The 14,126-nt window shown below is 46.7% G+C and overlaps 1 protein-coding gene across 1 annotated transcript in view; it reads left to right on the forward strand.

The window, feature by feature from the left end:
* Nucleotides 1-14,126, forward strand: part of SLC14A2 (solute carrier family 14 member 2) — a 58,470-nt gene that overhangs the window by 29,114 nt on the left and 15,230 nt on the right. Inside the window, 1 exon segment of the mRNA XM_019518293.1 lies at nucleotides 8,892-8,943. Within this exon segment, the coding sequence (XP_019373838.1) occupies nucleotides 8,892-8,943 (52 nt within the window).

A 14,126-nucleotide genomic window follows, 5' to 3' on the forward strand; every position in this document is an offset into this window, starting at 1 on the left:
ACAGTCTTGAATCCATATGTGACCTAGGCTTCTAGCCACTGCCCATGCCCGCTCCCTCTCACACAATGCGTCGCCACCCACCATGTACCAGTTCTTCCCAGACATCCCCCCAGTAACAGGAACGCTGCCTGAATGGGGTGAGTGCCTGTCCAGTAGGAATGTCAAACAGGCCAGCAGCTTTCAGAAAATAATTTTATGGGCCACTTTGCAGGGACGAAGTGACCTCTGCTGCTGCCAGGTTAGCTTTTGGTTGACTGTATATCAAGGCAGAAATATTTCCCTCAACAAACAAGTGTAGGATTGTGACAGAGCCCTTGTGTGCTTTGAGTTGTAAAAAAAAAAATTTCCACTCCACTTTGCTCATAAAATAAAATGGCAGAAGATAACCTGGTCTGGGACACTAACTCACACAGGCTTGCTGCCAGCCACTCCTTTTTTTTGGTGTTGCATCACTGGCTGTGGCATTCGGACCTGCCAGTCTCAGGTAACCGCAGGAATTGCATCCTCCTATCTGATAGCATAAGACAGCTGAAAATCACTCCCCGTGCCTTCACTCTGTGGCATTCTTCAGCCTTCCACTCCTTCACTCCTCTGAGCCGCATGATCGATCACCTCGCTGGGGTCACCTCGCCCCCGGTTGTCTTTCCTGCTTGGTGCAGGGGGCTGGACCTGATGATCTTCCCTTCCGGCCTTACAATCTATGAAATCTGTGCCCCAAGTTATTCTGGTTTGTCTGAGAATACAGCAGACCCCTGGGTTTCTATGTGCCATCAGTGCCTAGGAGAGATGTGGATGAGGAGTGCTTACTGCCTGATCCACAAAAGGATTGCGGGTCCAGGTCCTACATCACCTCTAAGGCGCGTGCACTTAGGTGCCACAGCTCCCACAAGTTGTCCTTTGGGTTCGGCGAACAGAGCTTCAACACTTGGGTCTCCCCAAAGCAATCCCAGATTTGCTCAGTCACCAGCTAGGAGGCACCTACAGGTTCCTGCTCCTCCATGCAGGGCTGCAAGGAAGGGGCTGGACGAAGTAGCCTCCTCACCCGAGCCAGAACATCCTAATAGACCAGAGCACCGCATTCAGTAGGGCACAGTGCTACCCACGCGGGCTTGAACAGTGGTAGTGGAGTTTCCCATCATAGATTACACAGATGCACCCAGGGCCTGTTGCCATCATGGTCTGAGTACCCTTCAACGCCAACCCAGCCCAAGTTTAGCTTCCAGAGAAGGTAAGTCCCTGGCACCCCAGAGTCTGATATCAGGCCTTCAGTGCCCTACAGCCCCCTCGAATGAGCTGCAGGCTCTGGAGCCGGATTTCACCTTTGCAGTGCAGCCATGCGCTGTGCTGCAGGACCATAATAAGGCAAGCAGAGTCCTTGTAGGCAAGTGCCTAAGCTAAACCCTAACCAGAGTTCAAGTCAGCCTGTCTGTTTCTGAGACTCCCTGTCCTTCAGTCTAGCCTCTCCCTGATTGCTCACAGTCTCCTACACTAGAGCAGGGGTTGGCAACTCCTGGCACGCATGCCAAGCATGCCACCACCAGCCCCAGCTCTGGGTAGCTGCTGCCAACCACAGAGCCCCGGCTGCTCCCAACAGGAGGCTGGGAAGCCTGGCAGAGCTGTTTGCAACCTGCCTGCTGCAGCTTCTCAGAGCCCGGGCTGGCTACAAGCAGCTGCTCGGGGCTCCAGAGCCCAGTCATCAGCTCTGTGCCGGCCGGGGTTGTGCTGCCTCAGGCCCCCCCACACCGTCTGCTCCGAGGCACGAGTGCAGCTGTTTGCAGACTCCTAGCTGCTGTCAACTACAGAGCCTGGGCTGCTTGCAGCAGGGCTTGCAGCTGAGCCATCCTGATCCCCACCCGCTCCAAGCCCAGCACTGGCCCAGCCCCACTACTGGGATGAGGCTGGCACTGCCCCTTGCCAGAAGCGCAGCACCTTTGCGGGCTTAGCTGTGTGGAGTGGGTGGGTGGTTGGGCTGGTGGGTAGACTCTGGGCCTCAGCTGGCCACACTTCAGCCTGGGGCCTGGCTCCCCAGGGAAGCACAGGGGCTCCAGCAGGCCCAGGACATTGTTGGGTCAGACTTTGTCCAGTGGCCCAGCGGCCTGGCTTGGTGCACCCACACATCTGGTTGTGTGTGTTTGTCTGCCTCTGGCTCTGTCTGTCTGTGTGTGCACACGTGTCTGGTTTTGGATGTGTGTGTGCATGTGTCTGTTCTGGTTCTCTGTGTTTGTGCACTTGTGGTTCTGTGTGCGTGTGTATGTGCCTGGTTCTCTCTCTGCGCTCCCTTCTCTCTCTCTCTCTTTTCTCTTTCTCTTCCTCTCTCTCCTCTTTCTCTTATTTCTCTTTTTTAGTCCATAAGATGCATCTCTACCCTGCCTTCTGCCATTCTCTAGTAGACAGCACCATTATGGGCAGAGTCATTTTAACCCATCCTTTCCCAGTGAGCAGCAGCTCAGAGTAACAGAGGCATGCAGAATACTCACAGAAACTTCATAAAATGTACTTGCCATGGAAACATTACTATACAGTATCACACTCACCCTGAGACCAATGACCCAGATGCTAGTACACATGCCCTGCACACAGGAGACCTGGGTTCACCCCACTGAGGAAGTCCATACGTACTCATGTCTTCCTCTTCCTAGTAGACTTTTTCTAACCCTTGGGCCTGGGTAAGTGGGCTTATCTTCCACCCCTTGTCACTGAAGCGGCCAAGAAAACAAAATTCAGGATTCTGGTCCCTGCTAATGGTTTGCTTGTCCATTTTACACTAGACAGCCTTGGGTTAAACAGCAGAAATAACTCTAGCAGCAGGGCCAACAACCCAGGACTCCTCTCACGGTGTGGTAGTCCTCACCCACATCCTGGGCAAAGGCTTTTGACATTAGCCTATAGGGCAAAGAAGCTGCAACCCTACCCACAGTCTGAGCACAAGCATGCTTTCACCTTCGGTCACCCATCATGGAACATCTCCACCGGAGGTGTCAGGGTTTAGGCAGAGTTTGTGTGCCTCCCAGGCAAATCTAGGTTGCAACATAGTGTAGGCAGGCATGGGGCATGTAGGAGATCAGCCTGGATTGCTTCTAAGCTTGCCCAGCAACCCCAGCCAAGATATCTATTGATCTCTTCTGACCAAAATGGTGGTAACTATTCAATATAGGCCCCTAAGTGGGTTGGCAGCCACTGTTAATTGGGATTGCTTCTTTTAACTTCAGTGCTTCATTTCTGCCTAGACAGACATGGTTCTTTGGGTGAACCTGATATCTTTTATTAGACCAACTCAAATAGTTGGAAAAATTCTTCTTAGCAAGCTTTCGGGCACAAACACTCTTTGTCAAACTGAGGAAGCATCTGCAGATGGCCTGTGCTCTTCCTGGAAGGAGTGGTAAAGCAGCCAGAGGCCAGTACGCACTGCAAGAAAGCCAGTCGGTTAAAATGTAAATTGAGGTGGTCGGTAGGTGAGAAACAGGTGATGTGGGGAAGGGGGAATGAAAGTGGCTGTAGTCAAAGGATGAGAGTCAGGAGGATGAGGGGGAAGGGAATGAGAATAATTGGTAAAAAGTGGAGGTTTTACCTGGGGAGTCAGATGTTAGGCATGTTATATTGTGTCATAAGTCCAATGTCTATACTTAGTCCATGATTTATTGTATCCAGTTGGTTGATGAATTGAAGTTCGTAGGCTTGTCTATGGAAGGTATTTTGTAAATTCCCTTTGAAGATTAGAACTGAGAGGTTGGAGAGACAGTGGTTTTCTTCTGAGAAATATAAAGTACCTTGGAGATTGGTCAGAACATCTAGCAGCCTTCTTTAGGTGCCTAACTCCAAAATTTAGATCTTCAAAACTCCTGTTCAGCATCCACCTACACCAAGAGATGGTGAAATCCCATACACAGAATCATAGAAAATTAGGATTGGAAAGAACATCAGGAGGTCATCTAGTCCAACACACTGCTCAAAGCAGATTGGGGCTGTCACCACCCCATGATCCAGGCCCTGGCCACAGCTGCCCATCTCACTCCCAGATGCTTCTCCCTGCCCGCCTACAGACCCAGCCCAGCCAGCCAGCCGAATGCACCCTGCCTGTGAGGGTCCTAGTCCCATCTCCATGAAAACCCACCCACCAGCCCCATCCAGTGCCCCCAGCAGTGGGTGTGGACAGGCGTGGGGCTGGATAGGATAAATTGCTCCTCCTCCCTCCACCCCCTGCCCCGTAGTAGACCAGGTCAGCACACCCCCACCACCACCACACTGGGCCATGTCAGCCCCCACCCCTCCGGCCAGCAACAACTCACCGAAACTCCTTAAGTGACCCGCCAGCCCACATAATTGCCCACCTCTGATCTAAACCTTGTTAGGCTGCACAGGACAGTCATTCCTCCACCCATCTCGCCCCTTGGAACTGGTCCAGCAGGCACTCCCAGGAAGCACCTTTCAAGTCACCGAGTAGCAAGAGAGGGGAACTGGTGCCCCTACTTTTTACCCAGTAGTTCAGAGCTTTTACCCAGAGTATTCAGCCAGGATGTGGGAAACCCAGTCAATTCCCTTCTCTCCAGTGGAGAAACTTGAACTTGTGAGTCCCCTGTCAGGAAAGTGCTCTTCGTCACCAATCTTGAGATGAGGAGTCCTTTCTGTAGGAGCTATTCCACTTGCACATCTGGATTAAATCTTCATAGGGAAAGGGAGAGAGAGAGAGCCTCTCTAACCTAGGAATTAGGGCCTTGACTTGAAAGAGCTGAGAAGTAGACTCCAAACCCAGGTCCAATAAAATAGCTTCAACAGGAGTAAGGGAAAGACCCACCCCCAGAACAGGTTGGTGATGAAGGGCATTTACTTCCCTGGGAAGTGAAACATGTGAGTTCAAGTTGCCTTGGGGAGTAGGAGTTTCTCCAGGAGCTGTTTACATCATTCATTCAGTGACTGTTTAATGTCAAATGCATAACCTGTCCTTGGAGAAGGGTACTGAGCCTTGGAGGAGGGTCCTCGTGCCCAGCTGAGGGACCAAAGCTCTGGCAAAATGAATGGAGGCTCTTCTGGACAATACAGCAGGTGCAACCAGAGGAAGATGAAGAGATGTGTCCCCCAGCCGCCACCCCACCACCTCAGAAGAGCCTGCAGGCTGGCAATTAGGGCACTCTTCTGGAAGGTGGAAAATAATGACTTGAAGCTCCTCGGAATAAGGAAAGCCTCCAGCCCAGGTGTCCCCCTTCCTTTGTGACTGCTCTAATCGCTGTTGGATAAAGGCCATGGGGAAAATGTGTTTTAAAAGAAAAGCAAAGCCCACCACTCAACTCCATTTGCAAAAGAATGACTTAATTGCTGCAGTCCAGGGGAGGGTTACAGGCTGCATCCTCATTAGATAGAGGTGCCTCCCTGCAGTCCTGAGTCAGGTACCTGAGTTCCCATGAGTAGTGAGTTTAAGCCACACCCTCCTCTTCTGCATTTCCCATTGGATAGTTTAGGCAGCCCCTTGGGCAGGGCTTTAACTTTTGTGAATCCCACTCCAGATTCCCAACTGGGTTGGCTATGGAGCATAGGCACCTCATTCAGGGCTGTGGAGTCTATCCTAGGAGCCAGGCACCTAAACATGAGACATTGCAATGCTGAGAACTGAGCCAGCATCTCTCTGTGGCTCTAGCACTAAGACATTCCTGCATCAAGCTCAGCACTTCTGCTTGAGTGAAACCTTATCATTTTGCAAGCCATGCAGTCTTGCTTTTGGGACTCCACGTGGCATGACGGAGAATACTTTGGCATGTTCTTCCAATGGCTAATTGCCTTTATTTTGAGCCTGTTATCTGGTCTGAATGTGCTAAGTTCAGCTCATGGGATCTCATTATCCCTTTGCCTTCTACATGGACGAGCAACCCATTATCAGAAATCCATGTACTGCTGAATGGCAATCAGGTTACCCATTAACTTTCTCTTTGACAAGCTGAAGAGGGGGTCACTATAAGGTGTATTCTCCTGAACTTGAATCCAAGCTGTTGCTCTTTTCCACTTTGCCAAGATCTTCTTTAAAACGTGAATGCCACAACTGGCCACAGCAATAAATGACCATCCGTTGAAAGCACAAAAGGATTGTAGGGCCAGGTCCTATTGAGCCCAATATCAATTGGGCTCCTTAGATTAGGGTCTGGATGACCTCCACTAGAATAGTCCTGAATGTGTTGTAGAAAAGTGCCTTTCCTCTTGGTTTTGCTCTCAAAACCCCCAGCTTTCAGTGTCCTCTGATGGTAGTCTATGGGACTGGGAAAGCAGAGCTGGGGAATAGGGTTGTAGCATTACTGGACTCCCCCCAGGCCTATCTGCACGCAGTGCCCAGTGGGTCCTAGGCAGTGCAAATATCAGAGTAATAAAGAAGCTATGTGTATTCACCACATTAGCTGAACAGACCCAAAACGTGAGGAGGGCAAAAGTGGCTACAAGTCCAGCTTTCAAGACACGTCCTGGCCTCGAGGAATCATGAAAAAGCTCTGTGTATACAAAATTCATCCGCCTAAATCCCAGTTAAACTTTCCCCTTCCAGTGAATCATAACTAGAGAAGGACGGTAAATAACAGCAAGATCAAAATAGCCTCCTGGGGTAACAGCTGCTTATCTTGCATACCATATACTACAGGACATTAGAGTTTGGCTGGGTCCCAGAGGGTGGCTGGCGCCTGTGAGACTCGTGACAAATTACCGGGATGTCAGAGGCCCAGCACAGACTCTTGCTACCCCGGGCCAGCTTGGAAGAAAGTGAATGCCCTCGAAAAGGTCTTCTTCAGAATACGCTCTGTGCAATCAGTGTTTAGCTAGTGCAGGGATGGGGACCTTAATGGACTTCAGTTAATGCAGAGCCTGAGTCCATATGTTCACAAAAACCTAACGAGGTCTACTTCAATTCCCAGCTCTTTGTCTCCCGGCTGAAACCACAAGGGAAATCTCCTGGCTTGTGGTCCTCACACTAGTCTCTGAAGGCCTTAACTGATAACATACTGTGTTTCAAGTCTATATAGAAAATAGCTAAGGTCACGAGGTTTCCTCTGCCCTTTCTCAAACTGTTCACCTTTCCAAGACTCCCCCTCCATACCTTCTCTCTGCCTGTCACAACTACGCAGGTTTGCCTTATAAACTTCTCAAATATGCCAGAATTGTATCATGCCAGATTCTTCCCACAGTCCAGGGGGCCCAGGTAGAAAAAAATAACTTGAATTTCTTAAGTAACTGGTTAAAAAACTGGTCATGAGAGAGCCCCCAGAGCAGAAGTTCAGCTTGTTAAGAGAGATAGCTGCAGAGTAGCTAAGATGAGCCCCACTCACTTCCAGACAGCCTCAGGATTTGGGCATAGGGGCTAGGGTCAAATCCAGATCCAAATATTGTTAGGAAGCAAGGCCCAGTCTCTGGAGCCTTCTCAGTTTCTAGGGGGTGTAGTTGGTCCCCCCCTTCTGTTAAGAAACCCTCCACCTCAACATGTCGTGTGATGCTTTCGGTGGGTGCTCATTTATTTCCTGGAAGCAGCGTTACTACAGGCATGCCCAGCTCAGACTCACGGAGAACCCCCTTCTATGGCTTAAATGGCAAAGTTTTAACAATTAAGTGACCTGGGGAAGGGGGAAATAGGTTTAATGGAAACAAAGAAAAGCAGGAAGAAAGATGGCATTTGGCAAGACATTTGGCAGGCAACCAAGGACAAAGCCAAACAAAAGGTGAGGGAGTCAAATGGCCTGCAGATTTGGAGGCTGCTCTGTGCTTTCAACATGGGAGGGTGGGGGAAAAAAACAAAGTGCTCTAATTAGCTGTATTATGACTGGGAGCTCTTCAAGGCTATATAAACTGGTGGGGCACTTGTCCTTTCCCACTATCTCGACTCTGCCCTCCTCCTGGAATAGATAACCCTGGAGCGCACAGCAAGAGCTGCCTCACTGCACTCACCTGGAAGGTAAGAAGAGTTTGTCTGTTTGTTTTAATGTAAAGCCGCCTGTGCTGTTCCCTGGGTTTGAATATACTTTTTTATCTGCAAGTGTTTTTTTTCCTCCTGAAAGGAAAATACAAATAGGATTTTTTTTTAAATACCTCTTAAATGAAAGTAAATAAAGCAGATTCAAGTCAAACACAGAGTTTAGGGAATGGCACTGGCATATTAATTGCCACCAATTTTCTGCCAACCAGGATAATTGCACTTATTAACCCAACTGCCTATGCCATTGAGAAATACACTAGACTCTCTCTAGTCTCTTCTATTTACTGCCTTTTAATTTTGCAAATGAAAAATGACCAATAAAAATGATATGAGGTTAATGTGATTGTGAATCCAGAGATAACATAGTCAGAGACAGGCCTCTGAACACTGAAATGGGGATGGATTTAATGAATGTTGGATCCTTAAATGGGAGCTCTATTTTTCAGGTTCCATTTAACTGAGTGCTTTAAAAACGCATTTAGCTATGATAAATGCCTTGTTTCTAGCAAGAATAATGCAAGTATTACAAGCCTTGTCCTACATGGGATAGCATGTGTGCAAATTCTTGCACTTCCTTTCTATTGCCAGTATGTACCCTGTACTTACTATCTAGCAACGTGAGCTTAGATATATTGGAGCAGAAATTAACTGACTTCAATCAAGCTGGGCTCACTCACCCCAGCTGAGAATTTGGCTGCTCTCCCCTATTGTTGTAGGATGCAGGAATTCCTTAAAAACACTCTCCTGCAGAGTTGGCTGAATAAATGTTTCACAATAACCAGTCTGAGAAAGCAAGATATAATGGAGGTAATTGTGCAGTAGCAATTGCATGGATAAACAAGCACCCTGTGCTACTTTCAATCCCCTCAAATTGCACAGAAAATAGAATTTCTTCAAAAAGAGAGAAAATGCTAGCTGACAGGAGAGAGTAACTGGAAACTTTTTCTGCCTGCAGTTACAGGGAAAAGATTGAAACCCACCAAGCACAACAGAGCAAAGACTTACACGTGAGTATCAAGCTAAAAAGTTCCTTTGCCAACTGCAAGAACAGTAGCGCTTATGTGCATCTCATGATGTATATATTGTCCAAGTGGATTCCTAGATGCATAGATACTCTATTGCATAGGTTGACCAATGCTAAGAAGTCACATGTTCCAGGATTCAAATGCCAGCAAGCAGTTTGCTGGTTTGCAGCTTGCAGGAGAAACTACAGCAGATTTGGTGCTAACAGAAAGGAGTGACTGCAATATACAGTTAAGGGGAATGGAGCTTGATTTAAGATGATGTTAAGACCAGAACTTTGCTGTGTGACACAGTGTAGCTCTAAATACATGAGCAAGAACAATAGATCCATTTTCCACCACTGCCATGACTTAATTTTCTATATCAGAAACTCATATGGCTTTATTTCCTCTTTATAGGCTCCACCTCACAACCCCAAAATATATTACTTCAGCAGCATTGTTCTTTTATATATGAATGTCCTTTTAAAGTCTGATTTACGCAGGCTGCAGTGAGATATTTGTCTAACATCTCAAAATTCTCAAGGCAAGAGGAATCAAAAAAGCAGCTGGAATAACTGGAGAATTTAAGCAATGAATGATAACTGGGTGTCAGTTGCCTTAGTGAAAATCCATGGTAACTCAATAGAGTTACTCTGTGTTTATAGTGGGGTAGCATCACAATTCGAGCGAGTAAATGTCTTGCATTCTGATTGCTTTCTGCCTCTGGCTGTTGCTGGGTATTCATCTATAGGCACCTGTACATGTTGTACGGTTTAATCCTCATTAAATTAAATAGGTTTATAAAATATAAACTTGTTTTTTTTTGGAGCGCTGCATCAGTCTTTGCATGTACTAGGTTCTTGAATGAATTAAGCCCAATCCCTGGACGGTGCTGCAGGAGAGCAGGATGGTCCTGCACTGCTCCCCCCCGCCTGGGGCCCCCCACCCCATGCCCTGCCAGACCGCTGTAGGAGCAGGGAACCAGCACACAGCACAACAAAAAAGAAGCAAAAGCAATTTGAAAGCCTCAGCAATTTGAAGGGGTGAACTACAAAAAAGTTACAGTGCAGCTCCACAAAGAGGCTCACTGCACATTTTTGAGTGCCTTTGTGTTTGCATGCAACAAATCCATGGATGTGATGCTTTAATTTCTGGGGAGCCAAACTAAACTACATCTAAGGAATTTTAGTTTAAAGCACCAGAAAGATTTTTAAAGCATCTAGAAATCCCGCTCATGCAAAAAGTCGTGCCGCTGCAGTGCAAGAAAGGGCAAAAAACATGGCATGTACAAATGCCCTAGAGCTCCAGTGGGAGTGAAAGAAGGAGCCTGCCTATATAGAGATTTATATCATGTGCAAAGTGAAACTCTAATAATATGGACCTCAGGTCTATGCCTCAACCAGTTTGTAAATAATTTCACCAAATATTAACAGGAAGCATATTGTAAATTATGGTACCACGATAAATCCAGAATGAAGCTACAGAAGTTGATGGAGTTACTCTGGTTTTAGAGAAATCAACCTGAGAAAGGAAGTTAACCTTTTAAGGGAAATCTTAAAATAAAACACGGTTTTATGGAATCACAGAAATCAGCAAGACAAATGAAACCTTCAAACAAATCAAAACAGTGAAAGCAACCATTGGAGCTCCCTATCACTGCCCAGTTGTCTCCTCCCCCAGGTCCTTCCCCCTAATTTTGGAGAGTAAGAATCAATTATGTATAAAGTTACCTTCAGTAGCATTTATGTTTGCTAAAGAGAATGAGCACTGAAGATCAATTTATTGTCTGCACTGTACTTGGATATATAGGGCAAGCACAATCAATTTGAGAGACTTATTCTAGGTTTACTCCAATCGCATCACCAGAGATTGTGGTTTTCTCTGATTTTTTTAAAAAAAAAACCAATTTTCAGATTTTTTAATCTGAAAATTGGGGATTTTTTTTTTAATCAGAGAAAACCAGGATCCCTGGTAATCACATTCAAAATTTGGCCACTCTGAGCTTTCATGTGTCAGAATATCTCAGACTGGACAGAATACCTCTATCAGATAGTTTTAAATGCCGTGCAGATCATTAAACACATTTTGAAAACGTCCTCTGTTTCTCTGCACCCATTTTTCCGAGGGCTCAAATCTCATTTCAGCTTCCCTTTGATCACTAGGTCGAGGCATGAAAATTTGGCATAAGCTTTCTCTAAGCTGGGAAAGAGGGAGGAGGGGGCAGGGGAGTTGCTTCTAGGGAAGGAGAGAGACAGCTACATCTTGATCATTATTAACAGAGCTGTGTATAAAAGGAGAAAGCAAATCATCCGAGAGAGGAACATTAATTGCACACAAATGTTAGGCAAAGTACTCTGATTTTCCCTTTTACTAGTAAACAAGCATATTGCTTACATGATAGCAAGAAAGCAGTAATACTTAGTAACCATATATTTTCTCCCATATAACACATCACCAAATATAATATGCACCTTGTTTTTGAAAGGCATTATGAAAAAAAAGTTATCCCCCCTCCCTCCCCCAGTTGGCTGCAGAGGGCAGGGACAGAGCCTAATCTTCAGCTGACTCATTTTCCTTTTCCTGTTTAAAACCACTAGCTATTGCTGAAGACTGGTCTCCATCGGTGGACCTCTGATCTCGAAAAGAGCTAGAGCTGTAAAATAGGAGAGACCAATAATCCTAGCAGATTGCAAAATTCCCCTAAGAAAGGTTAGCTTCATTAGTGAAGCGTCAAGACCATTAACAAGGAGTGAAGATCTTTAACATTTGTGAAGAAAAATGGGCCATTGACTCCCTCCGCTGCCTGACGAGTAATACCAGAGCTGCCGCATTGTGGAGCAGAGATCAAACCAGCCTGCTTCTAGCTTCCTAGTTTAATACACGCACCCCGATTCTGAGGGAGAGGGGTGGTTTGGGGGGGAAAGGTGTATGTTGTATGTGGGGAAAATACGGTATATAGAGAGATAAGCTATGATGCAGAACCTGGGTTGTGCTACTGCATCACAGAAGTCAATGGAAGCCTGGGATCTGGTCTCTCTGATCCCGTGCAGACCCTACCTACAGTCCGCTCTGGTCATGGCCTGTGTTTTAAGTACCATGTTGCTGTGCCACAAAAGATGAGTGTCCTTCTTCTTCCTCCTCCCTTGCCCTTTATCACACATGAAATAATAAGGATGAACAATATTTGGGACCCCTACAAAAGTCCACTCTTGACAGCCACTTCACTTGATGGGCACAGACCTAATGAACAGGCACCACCACTGGGCAGCACACGCCCGCGATCTCCCACCAAGCCTGCCACTTTTGGACATGCCGGTCACCAGGGCAAATTTGGATTTGTGACTGGGCTCCTGGAACTGTTGCCCAACTTGGACCTCCAGATCGGTCCCCAGCAACCCCTCCGAGTGGAACCGGGTGGCGGCTGACCCTGCCTGGGGCAGCAGGGGCCTGGGCAGCCCTCCACGAGGCCATGTCAACCCGGAGGTCCCGAAGGGGATCGATCTGGAGGGCCCAGACAGGCAGCAGTTCCAGGAGCCCGGACACAAATCCAGCACAGGAAAAAGGAATCAAAACTCATGGAAGAGGTGATATCTGTTATTAGGTAAACTAGATATTTGCAAACAAATTTATTTTATTTATTTGCAAGCTTTGGGGAACGCTCACCCTTTCTGGGGCATAGGTGAGAGCAGAGATTGTAAAAGTTCTCCCAGGTAGGAATGAAAAATTCATATTTCACAGGAAGCACAGGTATGCATAGTTTTAAGGCAGCCTTCCGCTGGGGGTAACACCCAAGATAGCAGGGAGGGAGAAGGGCACTTCCACATCAAATTTACACCCTCCTCTAACTTTGCGTTACTGGTCATGACTGGGAACCATACCAAATTCTGCAGTTAGTTATGCTCATGGAAGTCCAGCATGAACTCAGTGGAGACCTCTGGGTTGAGACTTGTGGGGTGGGGAACTGAATGTGGCCTTTAAAAACAGTAATTTATGCTAGGCAAGCATCTTTTTAAGAGGTTCAGAATATGCCATCCACTAACTGGTGATGATCAACATAGTGAGCAACTCTCACTCCCGTAGGACTTTGCATCTCACAGAGGCTGGGAGCATTTAAGTGACACCATTAATCTGTGTCTTGGGGCAAGAATTCCCTGGCACAGAGGCAAACTGTGGTTGGCTGGTGGGAGCTGCTTTAAATGCTTCGCTTCACTATGCAGGATCTGCTTGCACAGCAACCAATAGGAACGTTTCAGTTTCCTTATTCATTCAGGCCCCAATTCAGCAGAGGACTTGCATCCCTTTATGGCTTAATTAGGACTCACACCCGTACCTAAATTCCTTACTCACCTCTTGGTCAAGTTGTCACTTTGCTAAATTGAAAGACTTCAGCATATGCCATTTTGTTCTCTACCATGCAACTTGATTGACCAGGTACCTGGGCATTTCGTAGCATGAACTTAATATTCTGCACTGCCGAACATCTCCCTAGTAATCCATTGTTACTCAGTCAGGATGCAAGGAAGTATGTGAGGAATCCCAGCGCTGAATACACATGGCATTTCCTGGTGAACACAAAACACGCTTTGCCTTGTTTCAATGAAGTAACCAGTTTGTTTGCGTAATATTAATGGGGAAAAGCATTTGTTTGCTCAAATTTAGACTTGTTTGCCTCAAAATTCAACCAATTATCTCGGACGGAAAGTTCCGCTGCTGGACTTTATACTAAACGTGATCGAATACACCCCCTTCTGAGATAAGCGGTATAAAACGAAAATATGCAAATCTGAGGTGGGAGTTACACTTAGGAAACTCGTGAAGGGTGGCAAGGTTAAACAAAATAAAATTGACCAATCGCCCATAAAATCTGTATATTTACAGCACTAAGTAACTGCATGATCTTATTATTATCATCCTTTTCTTCCTTTGCCTGCTCACTCCTCCTTTTTGATTATTTATGTTTCCATTTATTGAGCCCCTTCTGCACTAAATGATCCTGAATGCACTCATTTTGGTGAAGCAGCTGCACCAGCATATTTTGGGGGCTTTGAAAACTAAATCAAAGTGAAAGTGCATGTCTCTGCTATCTCATGGGGTTTTATTTCTGCCATGCAAAGATATACAGTCATAAACTGGCCAGAGTGCTCATGTCACCACTCAGTCCATCAGACGGGATCAGAACTACTTAA

The sequence above is a fragment of the Gavialis gangeticus genome, unplaced genomic scaffold (genome assembly GCF_001723915.1).
Source record: "Gavialis gangeticus isolate Ggan-Ray unplaced genomic scaffold, GavGan_comp1, whole genome shotgun sequence".
NCBI lineage: Eukaryota > Metazoa > Chordata > Crocodylia > Gavialidae > Gavialis > Gavialis gangeticus.